General features: G+C 48.7%; 1 protein-coding gene across 1 annotated transcript; it reads left to right on the forward strand.

Moving 5' to 3' along the window:
• The first annotated feature begins 8471 nt into the window (after positions 1–8471).
• Positions 8472–9152, forward strand: LOC100341993 (acyl carrier protein, mitochondrial). Its single transcript, XM_051836820.2, has one exon. The coding sequence runs from the start codon at positions 8505–8507 to the stop codon at positions 8973–8975; it is 471 nt and encodes a 156-aa protein (XP_051692780.2). The 5' UTR covers positions 8472–8504; the 3' UTR covers positions 8976–9152.
• The last annotated feature ends 899 nt before the right edge of the window (positions 9153–10051 follow it).

The following is a 10051-nucleotide window of genomic DNA, read 5'->3' on the forward strand; positions in this document are numbered from 1 at the left end:
CGTAGATGACCCGAGGGTGTGCTTGTCTACGCAGGCCCAGCCACTTGCTCCAGGCACAGGAAATAACAGAAAAGTGCAACAGCCTGCATTTCTTTACCTCTCCAGCCCACGTCCACGTCCTACGGCCCTGCTGTGTGCAGGAGGCTGTGCCAGGCTGGGGAAAATCCTGCCCTCATCAAAGTTACTTTGGAGACCAAAGTAGAGCTGATGTGCTTGGTGCGTGTCCCCCCCCCCCCCCCCCCGCCCCGTGCCAGGCCGAAGTCTGTAGCCAGGAGCTTCTTCCGGGTCTCCCACGTGGGTACAGGGGCCTCTGCTGCTTTCCCAGGCCATTAGCAGGGAGCTGGATTGGAAACAGAACAGCTGGGACTCCAGCAGGCGCTCCGATCTGGGACTTGGGCGACAGCTTAACTCGCTATTCCACAGTGCCAGCCTCTTGCTAATTATCTTCAGCATGCACAAATAACTGTGTATTTTTAAAATTATTTATTTAGTAAGAGGCAGAGAGAGAGGGAGCTCCCATCTGCTGATTAACTTTCCAGGCGCCTGCAGCACTGGGGGCTGGGCTGGGCTGGGGCGGGAGCTGGGAGCCAGGAAGGCAATCCAGGTCCCCCATGTGCTTGCAGGAACCCCGTTACTTGAGCCACGCCTGCTGCTGCCCAGGGTCTCATTGGTAAGAGCTGGAATCAGGAGCTCGGGTCGGGTATCAAACTCAGGTACCCTGATGTGGGGTACAGGCATCGGAACAACCAGCCTACACGCTCGCTAAGGCAACCACTCTTCCTTGTTCAAAGACTAGTCAGAGCAAGCCTCAGGCCCACGGCCCGATCTGTAAGGCATTCTTTGGTTCCTTCTTCCGCTGCGGGCACCGAGAGCACGCCGGGAAATGAGAGGAGCTGGAAGTTTCTGGGCTGGCTCTGAGCTCTGCTGTGGCCTCTCCCAGACTTCCCCGCCAACCTCAGCAACCCAACCCAACCCAACCCAATCAAATCCCAGTTTTGCCTCTTTCTCAACTCCCTCTCCCCATGGCAGCACATATGAGGTCCCCACTGCTCACGGAAGCGACTTGAAAAGCAGCCTGGAAAAACTGCAGAGCGCGCACACGGGGCCGTGTCGTGAGCACGCCGCTCTGCCACGCGCCCACACTGCCTCTGTCTGTCTGTCACTGAGAATGGGTGACCCCCTCGCCCATTGCTCTCCGGCCACTCTGTCAGCCTCCGTGGGAGCTTGGGTTTGGTGAGGGGACACAAAAAGTCAAAAAACCCAAGGAAGGATAAATGTGGATAACCCTGTTCTGATCAATGTACACTGTATACATGTATTGAAATATCACACTGTAGCCCACAAACGCATATAATTATTATAAATAAAAATAAAATAGATTGCAAAACAATATTAACATAATATTATACATGTTTATGGAGTACCACGTGATGTTTTGATACCTGTATACATTGTATGGCCAATTGGTGAAAAAACACATCTATCTCCTTGAACATTTAACATTTCTTTATGGTATTCTCTCTTTTTGTAACATTTTCTATCATCACCTCACTGTGCAATTCAGAACTTCTTATTCCTATAGAGCTATTACTTAACATCTGTTAATAAACTTTTCCTCATTCCTAACCCTTCTTCTCTCCCCAGCCTCTGGTAACCACCATTTTATTTATTTGAGAGATAAAGTGAGAGAGAGGGAGAGAGAGAGGGAGAGAATCTTTCATCATTGGTTCACTCTCCAAATGACTGCAATGGCCAGAGCGGGCCAAAGCCAGGAGCCAGGATCTTCTTCTAGGTCTCCCATGTAGGTGCAGGGGCTCAAGCACTTGGGCCATCCTTGAATGTTTTCCCAGGACATTAGCAGGGAGCTGGAACAGAAGTGGAGCAGCTGGGACTTGAACCAGCGTCCGTATGGGATGCTGGCATAGCAGGCAGTGAGTGGCTTTACCTGCAACGTCACAGCACTGGCCCCAGCATTTACTTTTAACTTCTAGGAGATCTTTTTTTTTTTTCTTTTCTTTTTTTTTTTAATACTCCACATATGAGTGAGATCATGTGATACTTATTTTTCTGTGCTTGGCTTATTTCATTTATTTTTTTTTTATTTACTTGACAGATAGAGTTATCAGTGAGAGAGAGAGACAGAGAGAAAGTTCTTCCTTCTGTTGATTCGCCCCCCAGTTGGCCACTACGGCCAGAGCTATGCCGATCCGAAGCCAGGAGCCAGGTGCTTCCTCCTGGTCTCCCATGCGGGTGCAGGGCCCAAGCACTTGGACCATCCTCCACTGTCTTCCCAGGCCACAGCAGAGAACTGGACTGGAAGAGGAGCAACCAGGACTAGAACCCAGCGCCCCATATGAGATGCCGGCGCTGCAAGGTGGAGGATTAACCAAGTGAGCCACGGCGCTGGCCCCGGCTTATTTCATTTAATATAGTGATTTCCAATTCCATCCATGTTGTTGCAAATGACAAATTTCATTTATGGCTGAATAGTATTCCATTGTGTGTATGTACCACATTTTCTTCTTCCATTCATTAGTAGATGTTCACTTAGGTTGTTTCCATTTCTTGGCTGTTGTGAATAGTGTTGAAAAAATTTCTTAGATACAACACCAAGAGCATGATCCATAAAAGAACAAACTGACAAATTAGAGGTCTCTTTGAAAGACACTGTAGGGGCTGGCGCTGTGGCATAGTGGGTAAAGCCACTGGCTGTAGTGCCAGCATCCCATATGCGCATGGGTTCAAGTCCTGGCTGCTCCACTTCCAATCCAGCTCTCTGCTATGGGAAAGCAGTAGAAGATGGCCCAAGTGCTTGGGTCCCTATACTGCTGTGGAAGACCTGGAAGAAGCTCTTGGCTCCTGGCTCCGGATCAGTGCAGCTCCAGCCGTTTCAGACAATTGGAAGACCTCTCTCTGCCTCTCCTTCTCTCTCTGTGTAACTCTGACTTTCAAATAAATAAATAAATACATATATATTTTTAAAAAAAGACATTGCAAACAGAATGAAAAGACAAGCCACAGACTAGGAGAAAATATTTGCAAAGCATGTATTTGCTAAAGGACACATACAAACATGTTGACATCAGAATTTAAGGCTCACGTCTACAACTACAGATAAAACCACAACAACAGGACTTACGTGGACTCACGTGTGCATATCTTGATAAGATTGGAAAACAACATACAACTTGAGAAAAACAACCTAAGAAAAGTACAAACAAAGAGGACCAGCCTTGGACAACAGTGTGAAGGTCTTTGCCTTCCGTCTTAGGAAGCCATGTGTGGTTCAACGGCCTGGATACTGCAGCGAAAGCACCTTGATTCTCTGCATTGGAGGCCAAACCACAGTGCTGTGAACCCTGGAAGAAAATAAGAAAGCAAGGCTCCCTGGGGCTGAAGGGAACCCAGATCCACCTCCCTGGCCCAGCCCTCTGCTTTGAACTGGTTTGTTAACTTCTCACTATGCCGTGACTCCTCAATCCGCCAGCTGTCCTGGATATGATTACAATAGATTGTTAACTCAGAATGTTTCACCTGCTGGCCAAGACAACTTGTGAATTGAGTTATGGCTCGGCTGCTCGGGTTAGCTGATCAACCTAGTCTACTGGATTAACAGTGGAGCAGGACTTTGGCATTTTCCTGGCATAAATCTGCCCTGTTTGTTTACCAGGAGGCACAGTCACCACCGGGTCCCTGGGGTCCTGCAGGCCTCTGATCCCTGTTGCTGATTTGATTGCAGTGATCAATACAGCACAGCACGAATGCAAGTTGGGTAATCAATTAAGGTCTTGTTGCTCATAGGACCCATGGGTGCATGGGCTCACGAGTGGCAGTGGATTCAGCCACTGGGTCACTTCTCTGGGCCCACGGCTGCCGCTGTTCCTAAGTGGAGGGAGACACAGAACCAGAGGCACTGAAGCCACTCAAGCAAGGGAAAGATCCCCCGAAAGTCCCACCCCGATTCCTCAAAAGCCAGGGACCCCCGAAGGTCAAGGTCAAGGTCAAGGCCAAGGCCAAGGCCAGGCTGAGACTTCTGCACTGCAACAGGAACCTGGTGGAGAAATATCATCAACGTATTCAGCAATGGGCAGTGGGTCTGTTTGTTTATTTTTTTAAAAGTGTGACTGAGAAAACGATTGACTCAATGGAAAACACAGGAAGTAAACACCCAAGTCTTACCGCTTAGTCCCAAACCCAGTGTCGTGGCTCAGAAAATAAGAACCAGAGTGAAAACTGTTTTTAACGTTATAGTTGATAGAAATGAGTCAAGATGACCTGACCTTCTACATGATCACAGCGTGCCACAAGCATTTCATAAGACCATACGCACGCAAACCTTCAGTTTTCTGAGTAAAGGTAAACATTTCTAAGCAGCAGCTTCCCAAAGTGGTTAACTAAAAACAGAAGGAAAACACACCATAAGACAGACACCTTGCATCTGTGTAGCGCGTTGACATCCAGCACCCAAGTTGCTGTCTTTTTTTCAAAGATTTCTTTATTTAGGGGCTGGCGTTGTGGTGTAGCAGGTAAAGCCACTGCCTATGATGCTGGCATCCTGTATGAATGCTGGTTTGAGTCCCGGCTGCTCCACTTCTGATCCAGCTCTCTTCTATGGCCTGGGATAGCAGTAGAAGATGGCCCAAGTCCTTGAGCCCCTGTACACGTGTGGGAGACCTGGGAGAAGCTCCTTGCTGCTGGCTTCGGACGACCCAACTCCAGCTGTTGCGGCCATCTGGGGGGAGTGAACCAGTGGAAAGAAGACTTCTCTGTCTCTACCTCTGTCTCTCTGTAACTCTGCCTTTCAAATAAATAAATAAATAAATAAATCTTAAAAAAGATTATCTATTTGAAATGTAGAGTTACAGAGAGAGAGAGGGGGGATCTTCTATCCACTGGTTCACCCCCCAAATGGCCACAATGGCTGGGGCTGGGCTGGGCCATGCCAAAGCCAGGAGCCAGGAGAAGGAGCCAGAAGCTTCATCTTTATCTCCCACGTGGGTGCAGGGGCCAAGCACTTGGGCCAGCTTCCCCTGCTTTCCCAGGCCATTAGCAGGGAGCTGGATCAGAAGCAGAGCAGCTGGGACTCCAACTGACACTCATAGGGGATGCCAACTCTGTGGACAGTAGCTTAACCTGCTGTACCACAGCGCCAGACCTCAGGAACCAAGTCTTCATGTACCTTTAACATAGTCTTGTATCAGTTCATGACACTGTGAGACAGGAGCCCCATTTTACAGTGTCAGAGGCTCAGCTGGTAAAAGTGTTGAGCTCCAGCTGAGTAGGACAGGACCAATCTGCTGCTTTTTCCATTAACTACTGAATGGGACTTCTTCGCTGACTGCTGCTTTTTGATTCAATGACCTTGGCCTCAGGTAGCCTAGGTCCAAATCTCAGTTCTATCTCCCATGTGTCCGGAGGATGTTAGCTTCTCTGACCCTCAATGCTCGCAGTAAAATGGGCACAAAGAGTATCTGATATACTGGATCATTAAGATTAAATGGGATGCTCTTAACAGAGCCCCGGGGTAGTACTTGACTATTACTGGGCAGAATGTTGGCAATTATCACATTGCTAAACAACTAACTCGTTAAAGGCACGCGCTGGTGGACACTCTGTGGCCAAGCTTTGCGCACAACTGGTGCTCCACAAAGATGATGATTTCCATGATTTTGATAGCAAACTACTCAAGTTGTTGAAATTAAAAAAAAATACTTTTAAGTTTATTTTCCTATTTCTCCCATCTGCTGGTTCACTCTCCAAGAGCCCACAACATCCAGGACTTAGGCCAGGCTGAAGCCAGGAGCCTGGAGCTCCATCCAGGTCTCCCATGCGGGTGGCAGGGACCCAAGCCCTCGAGCCATCTTCTGCTTTCTCCTAGAGAACACCCTAGCAGGAAGTGGAGGAGCGGAGACTCAGACTAAGCATTTCGATGTGGAACGTGGACTTCTAACTTGGTTCAGGCCTTCTTGGGCCAACCGAGAGAGGAGATGATCAACCTGGGGCAGCCTCCACAGGAACAGGCTGCCCAACACATCTGGGAACCTGAGTGGGGAAGAGGGAGTTGCTCCCAGTCCTTCAGAACCGAGAGCGCATTGTGAGTCCCTATGATGACCACTAGGTGTCACTGTTGCAGCACAGCACGCATTGACCTGGCTCTGGATAATTTCGACAAAGTTCATGTCGTTTAACTACCATTGGCTTTCTGCATCATCGCACGGTTCCCACAAGTCATAATAAGGGCTGAGCCTGAGGCCAGTAACTAACTAGGAACCCATTGATGATGATTATAAAGTACAAGGGAACCACATAACACCTGCACTGTGGCAGCCAGAGCTGTTTGTGATGGGAGAGGTCAGAGTTGTGGGTGTCCCGGGTTACAGAAGGCAAATCACAGCTGGTTTACTCTCACCGGGTCTTCAATAGCTGGGGCTGGGCCAGGCTGAAGCCAGGAGCCCAGAACTCCACCCAGGTCTCCCATGTGGGTGACAGGGACCCAAGTCCAGCAGGCTCTGTATTGGGAAGAATCTGGACTGGGGAGCTGAGCCAGGACTCAACCCAGGCGCTCTGATACGAGATTCAGGCGTTTTAACTGACAGATCAAGTGCCCGCCCCGTGGTGTATTTCCTTCTGGTATGCTTTTCATATGTAAGTTTATTATTATTATTATTATTATTTTATTTTATTTTTTTTGACAGGCAGAGTGGACAGTGAGAGAGAGAGACAGAGAGAAAGGTCTTCCTTTGCCGTTGGTTCACCCTCCAATGGTGCCGTGGCGGGCACACCATGCTGATCCAAAGCCAAGAGCCAGGTGCTTCTCCTGGTCTCCCATGGGGTGCAGGACCCAAGCACTTGGGCCATCCTCCACTGTACTCCCGGGCCACAGCAGAGAGATGGCCTGGAAGAGGGGCAACCGGGACAGAATCCGGCACCCCGACCGGGACTAGAACCTGGTGTGCTGGTGCCGCAAGGCGGAGGATTAGCCTATTGAGCCGCGGCGCCGGCCCCAAGTTTTATTATTTTCAATGTATGCTTGAGATCATTTGGCAAACTACCTGCCCCATGGTGTATTTTCTTCTAATATGATTTTCATGTGTTCAGTTTTGTGTTGTTTTCAAAAATATGGTTGCAATAATTCTGCAGATAAAATAAAAAATCCTGTTTTTCTTAGAATACTAGAACACGATCATTTCCTCATTATGAATGCTGTAAACATGATCTATTCGAACTATAGTTTTCCCAGTGGAAAGACTTTACTTCATTTATTGGATGTTATTTCTCTTTTCTTGCTCTCAAAAATATAAATTATGATAATAACTTTGGCCTAAGTCTTCTTCACCTTTCTAGAGTTCACCCAAAGTGGAATTATCAGATGCAAAGTAAGTGATATGTTAAAGAGTGTGACGCTTACTGCAAATTGGTTTCCAAAAAGGTGTACAAATCCATACCATCAGCAGTAATGCAATTTCTCACCCCCTCCCAGCCAGAAGTCCTTAGAAACAAAATCCCAAACCACTACCATTAGCATTATACCAGCGCTTTGATGGGTGAGAAGTCTAAATTCCCCCGTCTTTGGTTAACTACCCGCCCCCCAGTGTCAGCACATTTGTGTCCTTTTTGGTGAACTGCCTGTTAAAAAAAAGCATTTTACCTACCTGGTTACCATAATCTGAGTGTTTTTCATGTATTGATTGTAAGAACACTACACCCATTAAAAATAGTGCTCTTTGGTCTGCTTTATTTGTTGTAACCAATTTGTTGTGTTTGCTTTTTCAAATTTGAATGTTCCCATATATATCGCATTTCCAACTGCTCCTCGGTGGCTGTCTCGGGCTCTGCGGCTGGGAGGGCTGGCCCTTCCTCTCCCGCCCCTTCCCTGGGCCAGCTTACCCTGCCCCAGCCCCAGATTCCAAGGTCCCTGGCGCCCTGGACTCGCAGAGTTCAGCCTGAAGCTATGACCCCCCATGCCCACCACGCCTTCTGGGTTCTCTGTCTCCCTAAACAGCCTCAGCTCCTGCCCGCCTGCCCGCCGCCACCCCCTGTCCACTTACTCGCTCCAGTCTCCTGCCCCCTTCGCCACCCGAGGCCGTGACTCCCCTGGGACTCCTGGAGTACCTGATTTGTCCCTTTGCCTTTCTCAATAAACTTCTAAACACACAGAAAAGTACAGAAAATATCCTAACCTAAGCCTGTTTATCTCCTCCTCAGACTTTATACATGCTAATATTAGCCATTAAAACAGCGATTTTTTTAAAAGCGTTTTAGGTACCATGAAACTCTTTCCAACTGTCGGAATCTTGCTGTCTGTTCTCTCTCAGAGCGAGATAAAGCTGGCAGGTAACCTCCGATCTATTTTTTTTTCATGTTCTTCTGCATACATACAGGTCTGAAAATACATAGTATTCTGCATGAAGTGGTACTAAATGCCACACTAGGGTACTTCAAGAAGTTTACGGAAAATAGAATTAAAAAGTTTACCTGGCGGGGCATCCTGGGTCGGCGTAGCCATGGCGGCTCGTGTCCTTTCCTCCTGTGTCCTCCGCCTGTCCGCGGCCTTCTCCCCGCTGCCCCACGTCCCCGCGCTGGCCTCGGTCCGGCCTCTCGGCACCGTCTTGTGTTCCGCAGGGACCCGGACGAGACTCGGGGCTCTGCAGCCGGCCTCGGTGCTCGTGCAGGTGCCAGGGAGTGTTACACAACTGTGCCGCCAGTACAGCGATGCGCCCCCTCTGACACTGGAGGGGATCAGGGACCGCGTTCTTTACGTCTTGAAACTCTACGACAAGATTGACCCAGAGAAGCTCTCGGTAAATTCCCATTTTATGAAAGACCTGGGCTTAGACAGTTTGGACCAAGTGGAGATTATCATGGCCATGGAAGACGAATTTGGGTTCGAAATCCCTGATATAGATGCAGAAAAGCTAATGTGTCCACAAGAAATAGTAGATTACATTGCAGATAAGAAGGATGTCTATGAATAAAATGGCAGAGCCCGTCCTCGCCCGGGGAGCACCTGCGAGATCGCCGCGAGGCTCTGCAAGTGGGAAGGCGAGCTGGTAGCTCGCTGGCCTCGACAGTCATTCTGTCGGACTTGTATTTAAATTGTGTAAGTGTTTTGCCCTGCGGAAATAAACCTATAAAGCCAAAAAAAAAAAAAAGTTTACCTGGGTGAAAAAAATTGAAATCCACGATCATTTTTTTCATAATACTCATTTTCCATGAACTCTTTGAAGCCTCAAAAGTCTGGATTTCAATTTTCTTTTCTTTTCTTTTCTTTCTTTCTTTCTTTCTTTCTTTCTTTCTTTCTTTCTTTCTTTCTTTCTTTCTTTCTTTCTTTCTTTCTTTCTTTTTTTACAGGCAGAGTGGACAGTGAGAGAGAGAGAGAGAGAAAAGTCTTTCTTTTGCCATTGGTTCACCCTCCAATGGCCGCTGCGCACCGCGCCTATCCGAAGGCAGGAGCCAGGAGCCAGGTGCCTCTTCCTGGTCTCCCATGGGGTGCAGGGCCCAAGCACTTGGGCCATCCTCCACTGCACTCCCTGGCCACAGCAGAGAGCTGGCCTGGAAGAGGGGCAACCGGGACAGAATCTGGCGCCCCGACCGGGACTAGAGCCCGGTGTGCCAGCGCCGCAAGGTGGAGGATTAGCCTAGTGAGCCACGGCGCCGGCTCAAAATTTTTGTATCACAAATAAATGAATCTTTTTCTTCCACTCGCCGTGACCTTTCTGAAGTCTCCATGTAATACTGAGGGCTAGCTCTATTAGTCCAGGTGGCTCCAGTTTATTTTAATTGCGTGTAGATTCCACGGTATTAACTTACCCCAATCACACATCTGCCTCCCTCTTGGTGGACATTTAGCTTATTCTCTCTCTCTCTCTCTCTCTCTGCATTCCCCCTGCGCTTTCACAAGCATTGCGGTACCCATCTCCTTCGGCCTCGTGGGTCTCATGCGCACAGGCTCCTCCCTGAAATGGCAGTGGACGCGTCCTTGGCGCCACCGGACTCTGCCAAATTGTCTTCCTCCGCCGCCTGAGAGCTCGCGTTCCCACTTCCTCACCAA

This window comes from Oryctolagus cuniculus, chromosome 5 (assembly GCF_964237555.1).
Source record: "Oryctolagus cuniculus chromosome 5, mOryCun1.1, whole genome shotgun sequence".
Taxonomy (NCBI): domain Eukaryota; kingdom Metazoa; phylum Chordata; class Mammalia; order Lagomorpha; family Leporidae; genus Oryctolagus; species Oryctolagus cuniculus.

Excerpts from the sequence above, each read along its gene's own strand:
- LOC100341993 (XM_051836820.2), top strand. The coding sequence starts at position 8,505 with ATGGCGGCTCGTGTCCTTTCCTCCTGTGTCCTCCGCCTGTCCGCGGCC.